The sequence below is a fragment of the Rhinolophus ferrumequinum genome, chromosome 6 (genome assembly GCF_004115265.2).
Source record: "Rhinolophus ferrumequinum isolate MPI-CBG mRhiFer1 chromosome 6, mRhiFer1_v1.p, whole genome shotgun sequence".
Lineage (NCBI taxonomy): Eukaryota > Metazoa > Chordata > Mammalia > Chiroptera > Rhinolophidae > Rhinolophus > Rhinolophus ferrumequinum.
The window spans coordinates 45,236,566-45,258,041 of NC_046289.1; the positions used below are offsets into that span (position 1 = coordinate 45,236,566).

A 21,476-nucleotide genomic window follows, 5' to 3' on the forward strand; every position below is an offset into this window, starting at 1 on the left:
GACAGCCAGTTATGCCAGGTTACAGAAGGCCTCTCATTCTGTCCATTGCAAGATGGGGGCTGTTCTGGGATTCAGGTTGGTGATCAGGGAAGATTTCTCCATGAAGTCCAGCCAAGAGATATCCACAAACCTAGAAGAACACAAAAAGAGGTTATTTGCCTCTAAGAAGAGAGCTGGAATCCACCAAACCCTCATCTGGAGCGGAGTGACAATTCATGCGGTGCTTTAATGCTGGAAGGCAGAGGGAACAAAACTACCTCTGCCCCCAGCTGCAGGGGGCAGTGCCTGCTCACGGGGAAAAAGAGCATCTCGGGGTCCTCTGTGCTGCGGAGGCAGGCCAGCAGCCTAGGTTCCTGAGCTGGGTCTACCCAGCCCCCCTGGGCTCCCTGCCAAAGGCCTGCTACCACTTCTCAGGTCCTAGCCTGAGTTGCTGGGAATTCAGTCATTCCTAGTCGGTGCCCCAGGTCACAGATCTCACCTTATCAAAGGCAGAAGAAAGGTAACAAGACATGGTTTTAAGCTTTAAACTAAAAGAGGCAGAAGTGGAAGACAAAGGCAGAGATATCAAGGCTTCATACGTATTTTTTTCCAACTGACTTAAAACGATTCCAGCATATCATCCAGAGAGCACAAAGCTTAAAAGTTAATGTCATGAAGCTTCCCAGACAGTGCGTGTGCTGGGAGGAAACACTGAGAATGGAGTCAAAGGCCCGGATTCCCTGCTCTGCTGCTTACCAGGTGTGTCACCCTGGACAGGCTGAACCTCAGTGCATCATCTGTGAAATGGGCATGATAACATATGTCGATTTATGCAAAGATGATCTCTAGAAGGACATCTGGAGAAGGGAATTAAAGGGCAGGGGTCAAAAGGAAACTTACTTTTCAGTGTATCTTATTGTTCACTTTAACCATTTAACCTTTTTATTATATACATGTTATAGTTTAAATTTAAATTTCATTTAATAGAAATAACAATAATAATAACAAGACCTAGCTATGTAAATAGTAATAACAATACCCATGTCACAGGAATGCTGGGAGGGGAAAAAGGTCTGTGAAAAGTATAGAATCAAGTGCTACGTAAGTGTTATTTACATCAGGGCGCAGAAGGAAAAAACATGAACGACCCTCAAAGAATCCTCGATTTATAAAGAAGGGCACTGAGGCCCAGCCCAAGTAAATATTTATGAACTCTCTAATCAATGTCCACAGATTATTACAAAACAATAACTAGAGATGATTGGATTTGCATATGAAGTCATCTATTAGAAGTGAGATGAGCAAGCCATCTCACTTAGGTTGTTAAAGGTAGGAGTTACTGACACAGTTTAGTTCAACTCCCCATCTGAGACATGAAGAAACAGGTCCAGAGGGATGTGACTTGCTCAGTGTCACAAAGGTAGTGAGTAGCATGCAGATGAGTTTTCTAATGCTCAATCTTTCCAGCATGACACACTAATTAGAGATGCAAATGCAATTGTCTTAAACAGCAAAAGAGGGACAAGCCAAAAGAGAACTGCGGAGCAAGTGAATGTCCTTCTTTGTCCTTGATTCCTGTAATTATCTTTCCACCATCTCCTTGTCCCCCCCGTCTCTTGCCATAAACTCAACACTTTGAATCTCCTAAAGAAACTTCAGAGGGTCTCTGCCTGTGTTATGTAACAGAGCTGAGCTGGCACCCCAGCTGATCCGTCCTACCTAATCACACCATTTACCTTCAGATATGGACATCTGGGTGTCTTCTCCGTTCTGGAAACTTGTCAAAAACCAGGGTCTCAAAGAGTGGGTCTGAAGCTGGAACACCCCGGTCTCCTGCCTCCTGCTCTCCTATGGGATCCTAATTCAACGCAGGGTCGGATGTGAAGGGCATCTCGGGAGAAGAATATCCAATCCTTACTAATACCCGCCTCTAAGAAGCTTATGGGGTATTGTACAAGTCCTGGGTCCCAGTGCCTCTGCCAGAGCCTGAGAGGGTGGGCCTTCCCCCAGGGACACAAATGGGCTCTCCGTGTGACCCTATAGTCAAGGGGGGAAACTCGGGGAACTTCTCAAACTTGCTTCTAAGCTCTGGAAATGAAAGGTGGTCCGGGGTTTCCATGCTAATGGGGAGAAAAGATTCTGAATTCACTCTGTGGGAACCAAGAGAAAGTGCTTGAGGCTTAAGAGATCAGAAGACCTCAGCACCAGGCTCCATTTGCTACTGTGTGATTCTAATGTAATCTAAATGTAAATATGGAGATAACAATACCAGCCCTACCTATCTGGAGGGTGGATGTGAGAATCAAAATGTTAAATGAGGGAATATCTACTCAATTCTTCTATGAACCTAAAACTGCTCTAAAAAAAAAAAGTGTATTAAGTCCTTCTCTTTTAGAGAAACATATTGAAATAGCTATAGACAAAGTGTTATCCAATCTGGGATATGCATCAAAATACTACGTTGGGGGGAAGTGGGTAGGGGTATAAATGAAACAAGATTGAAAATTAGGTTGACAGTAGAAGCTGAGTGAAAAGCACATGGGGATTTATTATGCTATTTCCCTTATCTTTGTCTATGTTTGAAATTTTCCACTAGTATTTTTTTTTAAGGTGAGAGAAGGGTCATATCTACGATTTTTTTGTACTTCCACTTCAGTGAAAATAGTGGAATGCGGCTTGTGGATGGGGGAAGGCGGATAGCCTGGAGCCTGGAAGTATGATTTTTTGAGTGGACAAGGACAGGACAGTGAAAGGGAGAGAAAGACAGAAAACGAGTGGATGTGGATGCACCACTCTCCCCTACCCTCTCTCGTCCCCTTTTCCTCACTTACTCCTTACTCCATCTCTGTAGATGAAAAATCATGCTGGGACTTAATGAAAATTCCAGCCACAAACCCATGAAATTACAATTCAATTGGTATGGCCTGGGACTCTACATAGTCAACACATGCCCTCGGAAAACTGAATATATGAACTTCCCTTGAGCCCCAGCACCTGGCCCCTGTGAGCGGCTTGGTATTTCTGTCACTAACCTTTTCTCTGCCAGACTAGAGACCAAACCATTCTGTCTTTCAAAGCCTCTGTGACAGCAGCTCACGGTTTAAAAGCAGGAAAAAATAAAGGGGATCATAGATTATGCAAAGAAGTTGTTTAATTGATTTGCTTTAGGTGTGTGGAAACATGCAAATGTTGAGGGTCCTTAAGTGAGAAAAAGAAATTCATTGGCCAGCTATGGCTTGAAAGACATCTCCTTTAAGACCTTCCAACTCTTTGTGCTGACGTTCTCTGATTTTATATTCACTAAACAACCTTCTGAATTTTAATGGGATTCTACTAAGAATTAAAAAACAAAAACAAAAGCATTCACAAGTTGTCCTAAGTCATGTGGTCCTCTTGGTAGTTCTACCTTTTATTGTCAATGTTAATAAATGGCACTTTTACTTCCCTAGTCTCCTGAAAGCCTGTATTCAGAAGAACGAAGTCACCAAGCTCTGATCACCCATCAGCAAACTAGTAAACTTAGGCTTTAGGACTAGGTAAGGTAACGAATCAGTCCATGGAACTGAGCTGGAACTACCAGGAGAACAGTGGCCCTATGGCTAAGTCATGAGCACGTTAGGGGTAGTTCGTCAACTCCCACGTCCATACATTCTTGGCCACACCCCTCCTGTTAGGAAAAGAATTAGAAATTACAACCAAGAAATCAGTATGCAGCCTTACTTACCTAGATCCCAGTGCCTGCTCCAGCACAACAAGGTCTTGAGATGGTGAGACCAGCCAAGTTGGGGGGAGACGTTCTGAAGCCAATAGGACAGTCTGCAGGCCCCAGGGCCCTGCTGCTGGCAGGGACATTCCCCAGGGACCGACTTGTCTTCCTCTGACACCTGTGATACAAAGAGGAGACAAGAAAGAACTACAAACAATTGGAGCCCCCACACTCGCCCACAGAACGAGCTGTGAAAAGTCAGACTTGGTTGTTCAGTTCAAAGTATTCTCCTTCCTTGACCTACCCTCTATCTCATCCCATCCCACCAACTGAAAGAAAAAGAGGCAAAGGCCTAAGGCCTCAGGAGGCCTTTCCATGCCCACTTGGAACCTCTGTGGTACAACACGGTTCTTTGAACCACAACTCCCCAGGGCCTGCTGGCTGGCATCCAATCAGGCCTCCCTCTTTTAGCTGGTATTTCCTGGCTACCTACATGGTGAGAAAGAAAGTCCCTTCTTGCCCCGCACAAGCACCTCGCTGATGCACAGGCAGCTGTGGGGACACCAGGTGGCCAAAGGTGAGGCAGGTGAAGGCCCATGATGCCTCACAGGAAAGCCTGAGTGCACATCGCTCAGCAATGCACTTTGGTCAAGGTAGAACTAACTAAACATTCCCTCTGCTTCCTTCAAAGAAAGGGTTGGGGGATAAAGTGAGCAGCGTGCTAAGGGGACCAAGGGGAAATGCCTTCGCGTGTATTTGGCTCAAGTCAGCTAAGAAAAACACAGAGTGCTTAGCAATGAGCAGTCCTCGGGCAGGAATTATAGTTTTAAAAGAGTATCAAGAGGATACTGTCCACTGGTTCCGAGGATGTGAGTGAGGTGTCTGAAGAGGGACGGGGAAGAGGGGCAAATATTAAGGACGGTTAGGCTGGTGGTACCAACGGGCCCAGGTCCGTAGGAGACAAAAGTGTGAAGGGGTCTCGGTTACAGGAATGAGGGGGAGGTGGGCAAGAGGCTAGAGGTAAATGGGGGAAGAGCCCGAGACTGGAGGAGGAGGAGGAAGGGAAAGGAAGGACACAGCCTCGGCTCGGCGAAATGTGAGATTTGTGGGGAGAGGGGTCGTCGCAGATAAACTACTGTGGAGAGAGGCGCTGAGAAAGGCCGCATCCACTGGGTCCCCGCGGAGCCAGAACTCAGCTCCACGAAGTCCTTAAAGCCCCGCCCCAGCTCCGCGTGCGGTCCCGGCGCCGGGTTTCCTTTGTCGCGCGGACCTATAGTTCCGGCCGTGGCGCGCGGGCGGAAAGTTTATGGGGACGGACTGTGCCGGCGATGGGCTCGGGGTGAGTGCGGGAGTCGGGGGTCCCAGGCTGCCGCTCGTTGCTTGTTGGACGTGCAGGAGTTGGGGTCAGGGGTGGGGAACCACGGGGGGCCCACGCCCGGCCTTTCCGTCGTCCCAGCGGCCGTCCCGCGCCGTCTCTGCGGCAGCAGGTCCCGGGCCCTGGTTCCGGCCTCACCCTTCCCGGGGGTCGCCCGCTCCGCGTTAACTCCACGATTTCGTCCTCTGCTTAGGCCCTCAGCGCTCCCTCCTCCCATGAGGGACTTCCAAATCTCCCTCTCTCTGTCTCTCCTCTCTCATTGATTTTAAGGTAAAACTACACCCCCAGTTGCGATCCAAATGGAGGAATTCTGTATTGCCAGGCGGGCGGTTTAGAGATGAAGTTGTATCTGAGAGCTCTGGAGGGACTGACTCATCAGGGCAAGGGAAGTCAGGCTGACAGGGAAACCTAAGGGTAGATGCAGACCCTAACATGAACAGGCGGGCCTTAAAAATTCGAGGGAATCCTGCTTTGAGAGCGAAACTGCTGAGAGTCAATTCTTTATGAATGAGCTAATTGTCACCTTCAGGGAAGAATTATAAATGTGTACTGATGGAAACTTGGCATTAAGGCCAAATCAGGTGGCTAGGGTCTATTCTCAGGAATAGACAGTTCTTGGGAAAGAAGACCCCTAGTTGTTTTAAGCATCGTATGTAAGCAGTACTTATGGAGAACATGAGGGGATGGGGTGGGCGACTTGAACGTGAGAATCAACCCAAGTGAGAAATACATGATGCTCTCATAGAATTGTTGGACTGGGGGGACAGGGATTTTCTTTTATCGGGCCTAGACTGCTTGAGTGAACCATCCTTCAAGAACATTGAGTTCCCTCTTTTCCTTTTATGCTTACAACCTGAATACTAAATTGGTTTCCCGTAACTTTGCCATTGTTTAAAGAGCTGTGTTTGCCGATGGACACAAATGCATCAGTGAGGAGAAAGAGCCAGCTGTAGAGGTGTCTGCAGAGGAAGCAAGACAGCCAGCTGTGGTCACCCATTCTAGTGTTAACCGCAAATTTCATGGGCCGGAAGTGCTTTCTTAAACCTGGTCTAAATCTATCCTGTTTCCAGGTAAGGGTAGTACTCCTTATGATCCCCAATTTTGAATAACATAAAGGCCCCTATGCAGGAGTGGGACTGCCTGGAGAGCTGAATAAACTCTATACGTGGGCAGAAGCATGGAGTCCCTGGTATCTCTGCTTGAATGAGAGGAGGAAATGTGTTTCTGGTATCCAGAGTTAAAATTCATCATGTATTTTGCCAAAGAATTAATGTCATATCTGGTGTTTAGGGGTAGTTCATTAGTCATTATCAGACATTTGTCAGGCACTTACAATGTGCCAGTTACTGGGATAGGCTCTGAGGAGACATTGGTGCTCAACATCTGACATGGTCCCTGCCGTTAGCGATGTATGGTTGTGGGGACAGCCCCAGAAAGCAGTTTCCAGGCTCTCGGCCTCACACTAAAAGGTGCTGGCTCAGGTAGTAAATGGCCATCAACTGTGATTGGATGGCCATCAGCTGTGGCTAGTTGGCCGTCAGCTGTAACCAGTGAGCCATTGGCCACTAATATAACTGCTGTGGCTACGCTAGCAGAAAATGGGGCTAGCAAGAAGACGGAGGCTAAGCTAGCAAGAGCAGATTGCAGAGAGGTGGATGCCGCCAGCGAGAATATAGTGGTATGACTCCCCCATCTATGGCTCCCTGGGTGTTCCTTTTTGGCCTCACCATATCCTGCGTTCTTATGTGGGGAGCGGGACCAGAGACCCCGCAGGCCACCCTGCATGCCAATGATCTAATGTAGTCGCATCAGTATTGTACAGGACCTCACTTGAACAGCACAGCTGAGACCTAGAAAGGAAATAAAAAAAGACTGAGTAGATAAAATAGTACCAAGCTGATAAACCCAAGCTCATGCATTTGACATTGGAAGAACCCCACGGGCTCTCAGAGCCTGTTAACTTTGACTTTGGACCTAGTTGAATGAGCTTGATTACCTGGCTTTCCAGCTCATCGTAGCCAAGAAGCAGCAAATTAGAACGAGGGAGGGTGATTACATAGGATTACAGCGGAATGCAAGCTGATGACCTGAAAAAGAATTATAAAGAGGAGGCATCAAAACGGAGCACAACAGCCTGGGTCCTTTGAATACAAGGCGTTGTTTTTGTGTATGTTCTATAACATTCTTGTTCTATGGGACCTTAACAATCGTCATGTAGAGAAGCGTTAGGTGGGAAACACAGGGGTAGCAAATGAAACGGGATTTTTCGCCGTAGAACTTCTAGTGTCTTCAGTGAGGCCTGAACTCCTTTTTCTTGGATGATCCCTCCAGAACTGTTTACAGCACACACGTGGGAGAAGGCTGGCATGAAGCAAAACTTCAGGGAAGCAGTGTGCTGGGCACTATTGGTGTTTAGAGGAGTGATGCCAAGTCATCATAAGAGAATGAATTATGTTTAGCACACGATGTTTAACGAGGCGGGAGGAGGGATACACATTTTAATTTTTTTCTATCAAAATGGTTAAACATTGTGGAATTCTAAGGAGTCGGGGAGAGTAGCTTATATTTCCTGTTTAATCTTGACTGATGTTGGATGCACAAGGCATGACTGTATTTGAAATGTATCTCAGGCCATTATGTGGTGAAAAGGCTTTTCCTCCCTGATTTGAGTCCCTGGCCCTATTGGTAACTTGTTCCGTGAGCCAATATGTCCTGAGTTCCCAACAGCCTATTTACAAATGGAATTTTAGAATATCACACATTTGCAGTTGGAAACTACTATAACAAGCAGTCTGATCACTGCTAAGTGTTTTGAAGTAAGTTCTGTGGGGACAGAGTCCCAGAGAGCAGTTTCCAGACTCTCGGCCTCACGTGGAAAGGTGCTGGTTCGGTTATGAGATGGCCATCAGCTGTGGCTGGGTGACCATCAGCTGTTACCGGTTAGCCGTTAGCCACTGATATAACTGCCACGGCTAGTTGGTGGGTTGGGTGGCAGAAAAGCAGACCACAGATTGCGGATCGTGTGGCTCCTGCTTCCTGTGTCTCCAACCCAGCCGCCAGCGAGAATATAGTGGTATGGCTCCCCTATCTATGGCTCCGTGGGTGTTCCTTTTTGGCCTCACTGTGTTCTGTGTCCACCTGCCAAGAGCAGGAACGGGACCAGAGATCCTGCATGATAGTTCCAAAAAAGAAATTAGTGAACATCAAGTTTCTAACCTGTTTATATTCATTCAGAGTCTTCCCTAATTTTATTTATATATATATATGTATATAATTATATATATATAATATATGTATATATATAATATACATATACACACACACACTCTGAATATACAGTGATTTTTATGAAGTTGTAATAAGTGTATATATACAATCCTGTGACTTACTTTTCTTAGTTACTAATACTTTATATCAATATTTTTGATACCTACATGTGTCATTTATAGATATATTTCATTGTGTCAATAGACTATACATAGCTTGCTTAATAATAGAGTAGCAGCAAGCTGTGTCCCCATGAGCAGGTTTGTATATCTGAACTTTTTTCTTTATTTTTGAGCACTGAAGTATTTTCTTTGTGCTAATTCTCAATCCATAATTTTAAGAACTCTTTGTTATCTCCATTCTACTTTTTTTACTTTTATACACAATTTCATGAGATAATGTCAATTGTCATACATAGTCTTTAATTTTGTTCTTTCACTGTTAAAGCCCTATTGCCTGGTTTACATTCAGTGAGTACTACTGACGTTAGCAGTCTATTGTTTTTGTCATGCTTAATGATTTCTGGCTTTGTCTAATTTGGATTATGATTTTACTAGCCCTTCCATTTTTATATTTGCATTCATTTTAATTTAAAAGGGGGGAGGAACCAAACAACAAGACAATTAAATAAACACTTGCACAAATACTGTTGTATTAATTAAGAGGATGATGGTACCCAAAAAGACTGGTTGAATGTCAAAAAGCACTACTATATGACAACTAGAAATATTCTTTAGTAAATTAAGTGTTGGAGAGGTGATGTAGAAGTTTTTTTTATATTAAGTTGTATAAAATTTAGAACTATGAAAGTCAAGGACTACCTGAATTTAATATTGTTGGGGGTTTTTTTAAATAGAAATATTTAAGGTGGTCCTTGATTTATGGCCATTGAATGGGTGATGCTAGGAGTAGTTTTTACAGTGAACTAAACTGCTTGTTTCCCTCCCACTGAATTCCCTGTAGATTTACCCTCCCCTCAACTTAAATGGGGTTTGCCTTCACTCATTTTTGAAGAATTTGGTTAAAAAACTTGTGGTAAAAAAAAAAAATAGTTCTTACTCTCCATGACATGTAAGGGTAACCATATTTATTTTCTGCAGCACTTCTCTGTCTATAGCTGTTTGTTTGCCTTCTGATTGGGAACACTGGGATCACTTCCATCATGCCAACAGTGGTGGTAATGGACGTATCCCTTTCCATGACCCGACCTGTGTCCATCGAGGGGTCTGAGGAATATCAGCGTAAGCACCTTGCAGCCCATGGTCTGACAATGCTGTTTGAGCACATGGCCACAAACTACAAGCTAGAGTTTACAGCTCTGGTGGTTTTTTCGTCACTCTGGGAGCTGATGGTGCCCTTCACAAGAGATTACAACACCTTACAGGTACAAAATGATTGAGTTTTTGGATGTGTAGGGCCCAAATTTACAGAGAGGAAAAAGTGCTATATTTCACTTAATGTTCAGAACTTGGAATTATTGAGTGATAAGTCTATAGGTGTAGTATCTGAGTATACCTATAAAACAAGGATTCACATCCAGTACTTTTTATGCCTTTGTTAGAGCTACGAGTTACAACTGTAAGTTGTTGCCTTTTCTTTTCTTGGTTTTCTGGAACTCTCAGGATGTAGTGCCCCATTCCCTAACGCTCAGGATCTTGGGGTTCGACACGTCTTTTCTTATAAAACTCAAGGAGATGAAAAGTAGCTCTTCCTTATAAAAGCTCATTCTAGAGTAATTCAAAATTCAATTGCCTCTCTAACAAAAATAGCCTTTGGTTTAGAGATGCCAAGAAATTATAATTTTTAAACCTCAGTTGATAAGTATTAGCTTCCAAAGGTGTTGTCTGTGATATGCCTGAGAATTTACTTTTTGACATCTCTAAATCATTAATATTTCCAACAGTGCCTTACCCATAGTGAACAGTCAATAAGTGTTTGTAGAATTAAACTGAATAGCTTAATAATTGCTAGGCAGTTGACAAATCCAGGATCAATGTAGTTTGATTTTTTAAATATAAGTAATAAAATTTTGTGAAATCATTCCTTTTATTATCTCACATTTTTTAAGTGACTCAAAAGGTTGTTTTTTTTTGTACTGGATTTCTTATAGGTGAATAAGCTAAGGATTTGGGATGTTCAGCAGTTGCGAAGTTTAGAGAATTGCTGTATAAGTAGTCAGAGTAATTGTTAAGACAGGAGTCCTGGAGTCAGACTGACTGGTTTGAAATCTAGATTCTGCCACCTCTAAGCATGAGACCTGGGAAAGTTACCTAATCATTCTGTACCTTCCTTTCCTCATTTTAAAAATAGGTTAATAATCCATAGGGTATTGTGATGATTAAATGCATGTAAAGTATATAGAATGGTGTTTAGGATATAGTTAGAACTCAATTTTGTCATTTGTGTTATATATTTAAAAATTCTTCATTATTTCCTTCAAAGTCCGCTTATAAAGATACAAACTTGGTGGGCTGTTCAGTCTCATAAAAGGACAGAATAAAGGGAAGCTCTTTTAATTATCTTTCATAGTTGAGGAAGTTTATTTTACTGTTTTTCTTTAAGAACCTATGATTTGGGGCTCTCAGAAACAATGTCTCCTGTGTAACATTCATGCTTTGAACAGTTTATGTTGTTTTCTGATAACAAATTAAAACTGTAAAGAATAATGAGCAATTTTATCTTTTATTCAATCAGGAAGCACTAAGTAATATGGATGATTATGATAAAACCTGCTTGGAGTCTGCATTGGTTGGTGTTTGCAACATTGTTCAGCAAGAATGGGGTGGTGCAATCCCTTGCCAGGTAGTGATCAATTCTTTTTCATTGCCCTAAATTAAAAATGTTAACCACTGAGGCGCTTCGATTTTCTTCAAGCTCTGACACAACGTGCATTGTAATGTCTATGAACTATATTCTACACTCCTGGTATCTTTTTAAAAGAAGGCAGTAAATCAACACTAATATTCTCAGAAAGCAGCACAATTATGCCTTAAGGAAGGCATCCTCCTAGTAAATTGACTTCTTGCAAAATAGTAGTTTGTATAAAACACAGAGGGCTCACAGTGGAATTTTAGAACACTTCCTGGAAGGGCTGATTATAGTTTTTTGAGTGACAGAACTATAAACATCAGTACAATGTAGTTCTGACCTTCATTATCTTGATGTAGCATTTTATTCAGCAAACTTTTTTTTTTTTTAAGATTTTATTGGGGAAGGGGAACAGGACTTTATTGGGGAACAGTGTGTACTTCCAGGACTTTTTCCAAGTCAAGTTGTTGTTCTTTCAATCTTAGTTGTGGAGGGTGCCGTTCAGCTTCAAGTTGTTGTCCTTTCAGTCTTAGTTGTGGAGGGCGCAGCTCAGCTCCAGGTCCAGTTGCCTGTTAGTTGCAGGGGGCGCTGCCCACCATCCCTTGCGGGACTTGAGGAATTGAACTGGCAACCTTGTGGTTGAGAGCCCACTGGCCCATGTGGGAATGGAACCAGCAGCCTTCGGAGTTAGGAGCGTGGAGCTCTAACCGCCTGAGCCACCGGACCGGCCCTTATTCAGCAAACTTTTAACCACCACAACTACAAAGTGAGCAGTATGGATGTCATAAAATCAGTTGTCCTTTATTTAGATCCATAGTATGTCCATCCACTTAGCATCAAATCAGAGCAGAGTAGTAGCAGAAAAAGAATTGGAAGTTTGCTATACACAGGTACTTTGAGAAGTGGTAGCATGTTTTAAAGAAGAAAAGTTGCTAAAAGGAAAATCATAACATTGTAGTCAACCACAGGAGTGAGCAAACTTTTTCTGTGTTTTAGGCCTTTCAGGTGTCTGTGGCAACTCTTCAACTTCGGTATCATAACATGAAAGCAGCCATAGATAATAAGTAAATAAATGGGCATGGATGTGTCTCATTAAAACTTTGTTTACAAAAACAGGTAGTGGCCATAGTGTATGATTTTTAGGGTCAAACAGAATTCCTCAGTAGTGTCAGTGGCATCACTGGGATTTATTTTTTAATTAAAAATAAAATTGTGGTTGCCTGGGAGTGAGGAAAGAGTAGGGGTTGACTCAAGTGAAGTACGAGGGAATATGGAAAGTGATGGAGTTCATTATCTTGATTGTAGAAGTGGTTGCATCACTGAAAGCAGTTGTCGGAACTCATAGAACTGTATACTAAAAAGGGTGAATTTTATTGCATGTAAATTATATCTCAACCCAACTATTTTTGTTTAAGTTGTTTTTTCTTACTATAAAATGACTCTGTTTTTTTAGGGTATGAAACTGTGGGTTAATGATAACCCTGAGCTACTATTAAAAGGTTAAATCAAATCACTAGTGGATATTTGCTAAAAAAAAAGCCAGTAAATCCGTTTTGATCAATTTCTTTTCAGAAATAAAAATGTTTGGCACCATACTTCATAAACATTGTTTAGTAAATCCATGCATATAGAATATCTAATTTTCTAATAATATACTAAATAAATGAAGTTTTATCGTCAATATCTACGAACTGGAAGCTAGCAGGTAGCACAGTTTCATTTACTACTTCAGTAGTTTTAGAGAAGAAACTCAGAAAATATGTGCACCAGGAAGATTTCTACCTTTTAATATTTTTCTTCCTTTACAAAAAGGAAGAATCTGAATTTAAGATATATTGTACCCTGAGGGCAAGGGGCTGGGCCTGAATCCACTTAGACTTAGTAAATGAGTTTTGGGGTGAACAGGTCAAAACACTGGACTAGAGGTGGGAGTTATTAGTGATTGTTTTTATAATCAGTTACATCAAACAGATTTGTATTAATGTGAAATTTTTTTAACCAACCTTTTAGACAGCTGGACTGTATCTTCATTTGATATGTAAAATCTGTCTCATTTTGACATTACGTGAACTATTTCATTATCACACAGTATCTGAAGAAGCTAGTGGCAGAAGTAAATCATTGCATAGCGATTATTGGTATTTAGAAGAGGGAATTACCTTGTAGTCAATTGACTATCTTCCCAAAAGATGACATCGCTCCAGGTGATAGGAAAAGAGTGAAAATACTCCTCCCCTGGAATGCTGGGAAAGTCCGCCCCGCACAGGTTGCTTTGAAGCAGTGAGGAAAAGGACTGTGACTGAACTACTGTCTATTGTTGGTATATTTTGAAGACTTTTTCACACTACAGATTGATTAAGAATGCATTTTAAAAGGCTTTTATAAATACATTTTTAAAGCAGTTGTCATTCTTACTGAGCAGGGGTAGAGTCTGTCATCTTTGAAAATAGTATCAAGGTTCCGACTTCTGTGCCGGTACTTCTTAGGGAGACGTGTAAAATAGGTCCTCATGCTATTTTTGACATCAGTGCCTAGGTGCCACCTCCTTATCTAAGAGATAGATCTAGTTTTAATACAATTAACTCAGAATTAGTTATGAATGTTTTTGTCCTTTTTTTAAGTGTTCATAGGTATGTGCTTTTTAAGAAAGGTTTAATTAGATAAAATAAAATAAAATGCACAGATCTTAAGTATACAGTTCACTGAGTGTTGATGAATGCATACACCTGCTCCAGTTAAGACATGGGGCATTTCCATTACCCCACAAAGTTTCCTGCTGCCCCTTTTTAGTCAGCATCCCCTCATGCCCCAGAACCCCTGTTTGATTTATCTTAGCTTTGTTTTACCATTCTCAAACTTCATATAGATAGAATCATACAATGTGTCTGTCGTCTTTCACTTGACAAAAAGTTTTTGACATTTATTCACGTTGTTGTTTGTATCCCTGCAAAAGTAGGGTTTTCAGTGTTAATACAATTAGAGTGAAATGAAAACATTGCTAAGTGAGACTGCTTTGAATGAATATGTTGCTTCATATACAAACCTTCTCTCACTTTCTGAAAACAGGTTGTTCTGGTGACGGATGGCTGCCTTGGCATTGGTAGAGGGTCACTGCGTCATTCCCTAGCTACGCACAGTCAGCGAAGCGAGAGCAACAGGTTTCCACTACCTTTTCCTTTCCCATCTAAGTTATACATCATGTGCATGGCAAATTTGGAGGAGGTAATGCTTTTTACTAAGTTGTTCTTAGTTTGATTAGACACATTTTAGGACTCAGTTCATTGTTTAGTGCAAGTGTTCCATTAGTATTATATTGCATATACTGTAACATTGAACTCCATTGGTTTTTAGCCAAGGCTGGTCACTGATTATATTTGAAAAGACTCTAGATCTCAGATGCTCTTTGAAAGTTCAGAGTGTTGCCCCATCTTGGGAAACATAGTTACTTCCCACACCCTTCACATGCTAAAGAGTTAAAATGTTGTTTTTGGTGTTAGATATTTCCCTCATTTTGGAATTTTTACGTCCTTTCCACCAGAAATGTTGACAGAAGTGTGCTTTGATTTTTTTCGTAAAGTAACGTTACTCCAATGCATGTTTTATTAAACTCTATTTCCTGGTTTTCCCATTTACTCAGAAAAGTTATTTAACCTTTCTTCACCTCAGTTCTTTTCTATCTAAAATATAGATAATAATGGTACTTACCAAAAGATGTTAGAAACAATTTGGAGGGAACATACTGTATAAATACCAACTGTGGTCACCTCTTTGCAGAAGAGAATCTTTGCAAAACTGCTTCTGAATGAAATAGCTCCACTGGTATCATTTTATATGACATCGTTCTTTGTAACCTTGAGTCAAAACTGTTATAGCTGTTTTCCTTCTCACATTGTTAAAAAGTCATCTCCGTTTATATTTATTGCCTGTGTTGTGATGGGTGTGACCTTGGTATGCTGATAATACAGTGGTACCTCAGTTTTCGAACGTAATCCGTTTCGGAAGACCGTTTGAGTTCTGAAACATTCGAAAACCAAGGCACAGTTTCCCCATAGAAAATAACGCAAAATGGATTAATCTGTTCCAGACCTTTAAAATCAACCCCTTAAACAGCAATTTAGCATGAATTTTACTATCTAATGATACCATAGATCCATAAAATTTACGACGTTCGTAAACTGAAATGTTCATCAACTGAGACATTCAAAAACCGAGGTACGACTGTAATCTGGCATTTTGTGCCATTTTAAAGGGATCATCTGTTTTGCTTTGCAGCTTCAGAGCACTGATTCCTTGGATTGCCTTGAACGTCTCATAGATTTAAACAATGGTGAAGGGCAGATTTTTACTATTGATGGCCCCCTGTGCTTGAAAAATGTACAGTCTATGTTTGGGTGAGTATATACTAAAAGCTTTTTTGCCTTCTTACAATCCATTATAATTTGATATCCAGCAATAATTGCCTATTTTACTATTTCTAATTGTGTCATTTCATTTTCCCCAAGTTGCACATTTTTCAGTAAAATGCTTGATAGTAGTGATTTTTAAAAGTTCGTTCCCTTTTAAATTAAGTATGACTAAATCTATAATGCCTGTAGATACTGACTTCCTTATAATGACTCAGCAGTTTCAAAGATTAACTTGCTTTGGGGCTTTTCAGAATTGAAATTGCCTCACCAAAAATGTCTGATTTTGTTCTGTTTTACATATGGTCAAATCATTTTGGAGTCAACTCAAAGGGAAAACAAACTTAGCATCTTGAAAAAAATGGTATGTATCATAATATACTTCATCTAACAATTAACCATCATGTTCTAGAAAGCTGATTGATCTGGCATATACGCCTTTCCATGCTGTTCTCAAGTGCGGCCACCTGACGGCAGACGTGCAAGTCTTCCCCAGGCCAGAGCCTTTTGTGGTAGATGAGGAGATCGATCCGATCCCCAAGGTCATTAACACAGGTAACTTTTTTGTCAAGTTCCTTCTTAGTTCTGGTATCGTGACTTTTTAACTTGTGGCTTTTACTTTTTTCCATCCAGAAGGGTTGAACAGAAATGTAAATTCTGATACTCGGGTGCTGTTGTCATCAGTTACATACTTCGGATGGGAGGATGCACTCACTGCCTAAAGGTGGCAGAGTAGTGATCTTTGGTGGTGATGATGAGACCATGAGTTAATCTCCAATCCTAGATAATTCTAATCACCAATTACTAGAGTTGGAAATCATGGCCAGATTCACTAGCATTGAAACCCTTGAGGTAATTCTTAATAGGTACTAAGCTTAATTAGCATCATAATTGAGGTCAAATATGAAGGGCTAGTTTGTAGACTTGGCTGTGTGACTCTGGACAGACCACCCACTCTGGTTCTTATTGGCTACGTGAGTGGACTCTCTAGGTGAATGATGGTCTCTAATGTCTTAGCTCTGATATAATGTCCCTCTCTAACCCTGCTGCTTGCTTGTGTTATGACTAAAAGCGACATGCCACTGCCTTTACCTTGTTCACGTTGCCAACGCTGTGCTGAGCTGAGATCGGCAAAGTGAAGACTCAAAAGTAACAAGCAGTAGTGAGAGGAGAGTTGCTCCTGGTGGAGGGTGGACTCCTTGAGTTGCGGATACACGTGAAACCATCACTGTTTCCGTCACCATTGCAGCCTCAGTGCCTCGCATCACGTCGGATGCCTAGTAGATGTGGAGTAGGCAGTTGTCCAGCCAACAAATGATTCAAATAAAGTGCATAGTAAATGTTCATTTCATTCTTGAGTGTATAGATTTTGAGGAGTTTTAGAGTGAAGGGCTGTATACAGGCTTTTTATTTTTTGTGCTTTTAGCTCCTGGCTATCTGAAAGTAGGGCATCCATCTCTCTCATTGTGACTATACAGCAGTGTATTAAGCTGTGTCAAATGTTGTATTAACTTCAAACTAATTAGATTCCACTTCCCTCCCATCCTTTTTTTTTTTTTTGAGTAACTTTGAATAACTTTTCTTTCCCATATAAACTTTTAGTCCAAGATCTTTTTTATAGCTTATATTTAAACCACTTTTAGATGTAGGCCTCTTTCTGCTCAAATGAAAAATATATAACTGCATGCTCGCTTCGGCAGCACATACTAAAATTGGAACAATACAGAGAAGATTAACATGGCCCCTGCGCAAGGATGACACGCAAATTCGTGAAGAGTTCCAGTAAAAAAAATATATGTATCTGCTTACGCTGATTCATTTGTTACTCAGCTAAAGAAGGTAATGATGGCAAACCTTCAGAGAAGCAGATTTCCTGATGTATTAGAAGTACAGTGTACTTACCGTGAGCCTGATGTTTTAAAAATCGTGTTGAGGGGGATGACCAGTTAGCTCAGTTGGTTAGAGTGTGGTGCTAATAACACCAAGGTTGCTGGTTCGATCCCCACATGGGCCACTGTGTGCTGCGCCCTCCTTTAAAAAAAAAAAAAAAATTACTGTTAAAAAAAAGAAATTGTGTTGAGAATATGCCTAGAAGAAAGACTGAAAAGTAGTTCAATAAAATATTAATAGAGGTTTCCTTTGATGGTGAATGAGTGACTTTATTTTTCTTTACAATTTATAGTGTTTTCCAAGTTTTTATTCTACCTATATAATCAGAAAAAATAATTTAAGAAGGTACTTTGGGTTACAAGTTTTATTTTTTTACTTATTTTATTTTTTACATTTTTTACTCATTGTCATATTTAGAGGGCCAACTTGGTTTTGCAGAGAATGTATTCCTTGGGTCTTGACTTTTATTTTTTACTTACTTTATTTTTTCACAACTTTTATTTTTTACTCTTTGTTGTATTTAGACTGCTACCTTGGTTTTGCCGAGAATGTGGTTTTCTCAGGGAAATGTTTCTAATGCTTTACCCTGCAAGGATGGCTGCTGGGAGTTTTTGTGGAAGTGTTTGGCTGTGATGCCCCCTGGTGGCTTGAACATCTCTGATTCTACAGAAGGATTTGACCTTTAAGCTTTTTTTGCCTTAGCTGGGGACCTAGCCTCATAAAAATAAAGTTTAGCTAATTTGTTATGTAACTTTAAATTCATTAAATAAAGGACAGTTATCCTTATTTTTTGAGCTACTTAAAAGCAAATTTACTAGAGTTATCCAGAGAAACTTCTAATAACCTTCCTAGTCATCATATTTGAATTCCCTACTTACATTAAACGTTGTGTTTGTGAAATCTAATACATAGAAAATAACGTACTTTCCTATAGCACTAACTAGTTCTATGTTGATTACTTCTTTTCAGATTTGGAAATAGTGGGATTTATTGATATAGCTGATATTTCAAGTCCCCCAGTTCTGTCCAGACATTTGGTCCTACCTATAGCACTTAACAAAGGTGAGTTCTCTTCCTATTCCAGTGATATATATGAAGCATCTTATCATCGGAAGTTATTCTTAAACGTTAGATAGTAGGGTAGCCCATTTTGCAAAATTTGGGAAAAAGGAACAGTTACTGGATTGGATTGGATTTTTTAAAAATGGAAACAACTAATTCTGCTACATGACACTATGGAAAGCATATTGACACATATTTATTGTGTGTTGCTTTGTTAATTTACAGTAGAAGTCCTCTTTACAGATGAGAATGCTTAGTCCCTCATCCAGGGCTCTGCCTTTACGAGCACGCTGAGGAAGCCAAAATCGTTTTCAGAGGGTTGCCTGATAAATCTCGAGTCAAATACAGCTTCATAAGGGGAGAAACTACATCTGTTTCCTGCCAGTGCCGAGCACATAGTAGATACTCAGTAAATACTATTGAATCCAGCCCCTTGTGAGGCTCATTACTGCAGAATAAAGCCTTCCAGGAAATGTAAAGTCATGTCCCCAAAACTCAGCATCTCTCTGAAGAATGTTAATCTCCAGCACTTTAAACTTCTCTTTTTTCTGTTCGAGGCTGACCCTCTACTTTATATTCACCAGCTTTCTCCAAGAAGTGTGTATAGACAATCAGATTTCTACTCACTGAGTTTTGATCACATTCCGTTTATGCCAGTTGTCTCAGTTGGAGAGTTAGGTATTCCATAACCCTCCATCACATATTCACAGACAGAATCTTGCTATGTTCCCACAGATGGCTTATTGTGACCATTATGTTTGTAATTTACTGTATTGTTCTTGATACTAATATTGATAACAATCAGCTTTTCTTTATTTCTAGGGTCCTGGGGGGAGGGGGAACAATTCTGCATGCCCACATAAATTGCCAAGAAAGAAAGTGGGCAAAATGAAGAGTGTGTAGGGAAACAGTGGAAAGAAAAGTATGGGAAGGCAGAATGGGGCCATGTTGTAAGGGCTGTTGAATGTCAAGCTAAACTGAGCAAATTCTTCCTATTGAATTAGAAAATCTTTGAATGAGATTGAGACACAGATAGTTCCAGAAGGAAGTTAATTGTAGGAAGTTTCATCTGTCAGCAGGGTGTATGAGAGAACCTGGAGTTGGAGAGTCAAGATGCTTGTGGAGTAATTACTGTTCACCTTTGGGGGCCCCCATCCATGTGCTGCCTAAAGGCTGTCAGTGGAGACTACTCTGACATCTCTGAATCTGTGGTTCTGATTAGATGGTGTTTGAAACCCGCAGAGAGCACCTAGCTGAGTGTCCTAGTAGAAACTGTGAAAGGCTGATTTTTTGTGGGTAGCAACTTCACTGAAATATAATTCACATACCATGCACTTCACCCTTTTAAAGTATACAATTCAGTAGTTTTTAGTATACTTACAGAGTTGTGCAACCATCACCACGTCAATTTTAGAATCAGAATTTTAGAATTTTCACCACCCTATAAAGAAACCCTTTAGCCAGCAGTTCCATCCCTCTAGTCTCCCTCAGCCCCACGTAACCACTAATGTCTTTTCTGTCTTTATAGATTTGGTTCTTCTGGATGTTTCATATATATTGAATTTATATAACACGTAAAAGCTGATTTTTATGTGGATATAGGAAAACCAGAATATGAGTTTTTCTTACTCGTTATATATTTTTTTTTAACTCCGTATACTTTCCTTCCAAGGCTAGAAACAGCCAAGAATATAATCGGGGTTTGGGATTTTTGTAGCTAATCTCAGTCTAACCTGTTTTCTTTTCACAGAAGGTGATGAAGTAGGTACTGGCATAACTGATGATAATGAAGATGAAAATTCAGCCAATCAGATTGCAGGCAAAATACCCAACTTTTGTGTCCTGCTCCATGGCAGCCTAAAAGTGGAAGGAATGGTGGCTATAGTTCAATTAGGGTGAGTAACTTTGTTTCCCTTTTTTGGTTGAGTGAAAGGTAGAATCAATGTACAAAGTGAAGTATTTCCCAGACTTTTCTGAAAGAAATAGAAAGGCCCTTGTCACCTTTTTCCTCTCCCTGCTACACTCTTCCCACCTACCATCACCTTCTAAACTGCTCATTAAATGATCCCCTAGAATAAGTACATAATGAGTTTCTTAATTACATTGCTTTTATATTATATCCTTTTTTAATTTTCCTTTTTCCTACTCTATCTAGGAAACCTGGGTTCAATTATAACAATGCTACCAACTTGCTATAGGATCTTATGCAGTATTCATAAGCTATAAAATGAGGAGATACGACTAAATGAAAAAAGATGCTGATGTCATTCATTGAACATTTTACTGTGTGCTTCTCTAGGCACTTAACATATATTCACCCATTTAATCCCTCAAAATAACACTATATAGAAGGTATCAGTATTATAACCATTCTATAGATGAGGAAATTGAGGCTAAGAGAGGTCAAGCAACTTGCTCAAGGTCACATAGCTAGTAAATGAAAGAGCCAGGTTTCTTACCCTTGCCTTCTGACTCCAGAGCCCATGCTTGTAAGTAACCACTCTGTTATATTCCTTCCCGATGAGGAAAGCCCTTCTAGCTTCCACATTCACGGCAGTCTCAAAAGTTGTAAAACTTACCTGCTTCTTTCTGTAACACCTATTGTTAGGAAAGAAGAGGTGAATGATCATCTTTTGGTCAGCACCTGGGGCTGACTAATGTAGACGAAGACCAAGAGGTTAGGAGTACTCAGAAAGCATGGCTCCATTTCTGCTTGAGTTAAAATTAGATGGTCCCAAAAGAAAACTGCAGTTCTTGTTAGGTGTTAGTTTGTTGTATTTCTTGGTACCCAAGCTACTTGTACAGGCTCTGAATATGAGAATCACCCGGAACCCTTTGAGAAGTGGGAGCAGAGCTGGCTGATGGCTTTGTGCTCTTTTTTCCAAGGGCTCAGGGCTCCTCTGTGTTGGTGCTCTTATTGCTCACCACCCCACTCCTGCAGCTACTTGCTGCCCTTGTGATGTTTCTTCTCTTTCAAGACTGGTTT

The 21,476-nt window shown here is 40.8% G+C and overlaps 1 protein-coding gene and 1 non-coding gene across 5 annotated transcripts in view; both read left to right on the forward strand.

Moving 5' to 3' along the window:
* The first annotated feature begins 4,957 nt into the window (after positions 1–4,957).
* Positions 4,958–21,476, forward strand: part of INTS14 (integrator complex subunit 14) — a 29,240-nt gene continuing 12,721 nt past the window's right edge. The window contains exons 1-9 of one of the 4 annotated variants that reach the window (XM_033109550.1): positions 4,960–5,024; positions 5,958–6,130; positions 9,428–9,711; positions 11,022–11,129; positions 14,202–14,357; positions 15,408–15,526; positions 15,951–16,093; positions 18,398–18,490; positions 20,241–20,385. In XM_033109550.1, coding sequence (XP_032965441.1) covers positions 9,490–9,711; positions 11,022–11,129; positions 14,202–14,357; positions 15,408–15,526; positions 15,951–16,093; positions 18,398–18,490; positions 20,241–20,385 — 986 coding nt within the window. In that variant the 5' untranslated portion in view covers positions 4,960–5,024; positions 5,958–6,130; positions 9,428–9,489. Of the gene's footprint in view, positions 5,025–5,138; positions 5,331–5,957; positions 6,131–9,427; positions 9,712–11,021; positions 11,130–14,201; positions 14,358–15,407; positions 15,527–15,950; positions 16,094–18,397; positions 18,491–20,240; positions 20,386–21,476 lie in introns of those variants that run through there. The other 3 variants (XM_033109553.1, XM_033109551.1, XM_033109552.1) reach the window with 3 other exon arrangements.
* LOC117024367 (U6 spliceosomal RNA) lies at positions 17,225–17,327 on the forward strand. Its single transcript, XR_004423436.1, has one exon. It is a non-coding gene; the product is annotated as a U6 spliceosomal RNA (small nuclear RNA).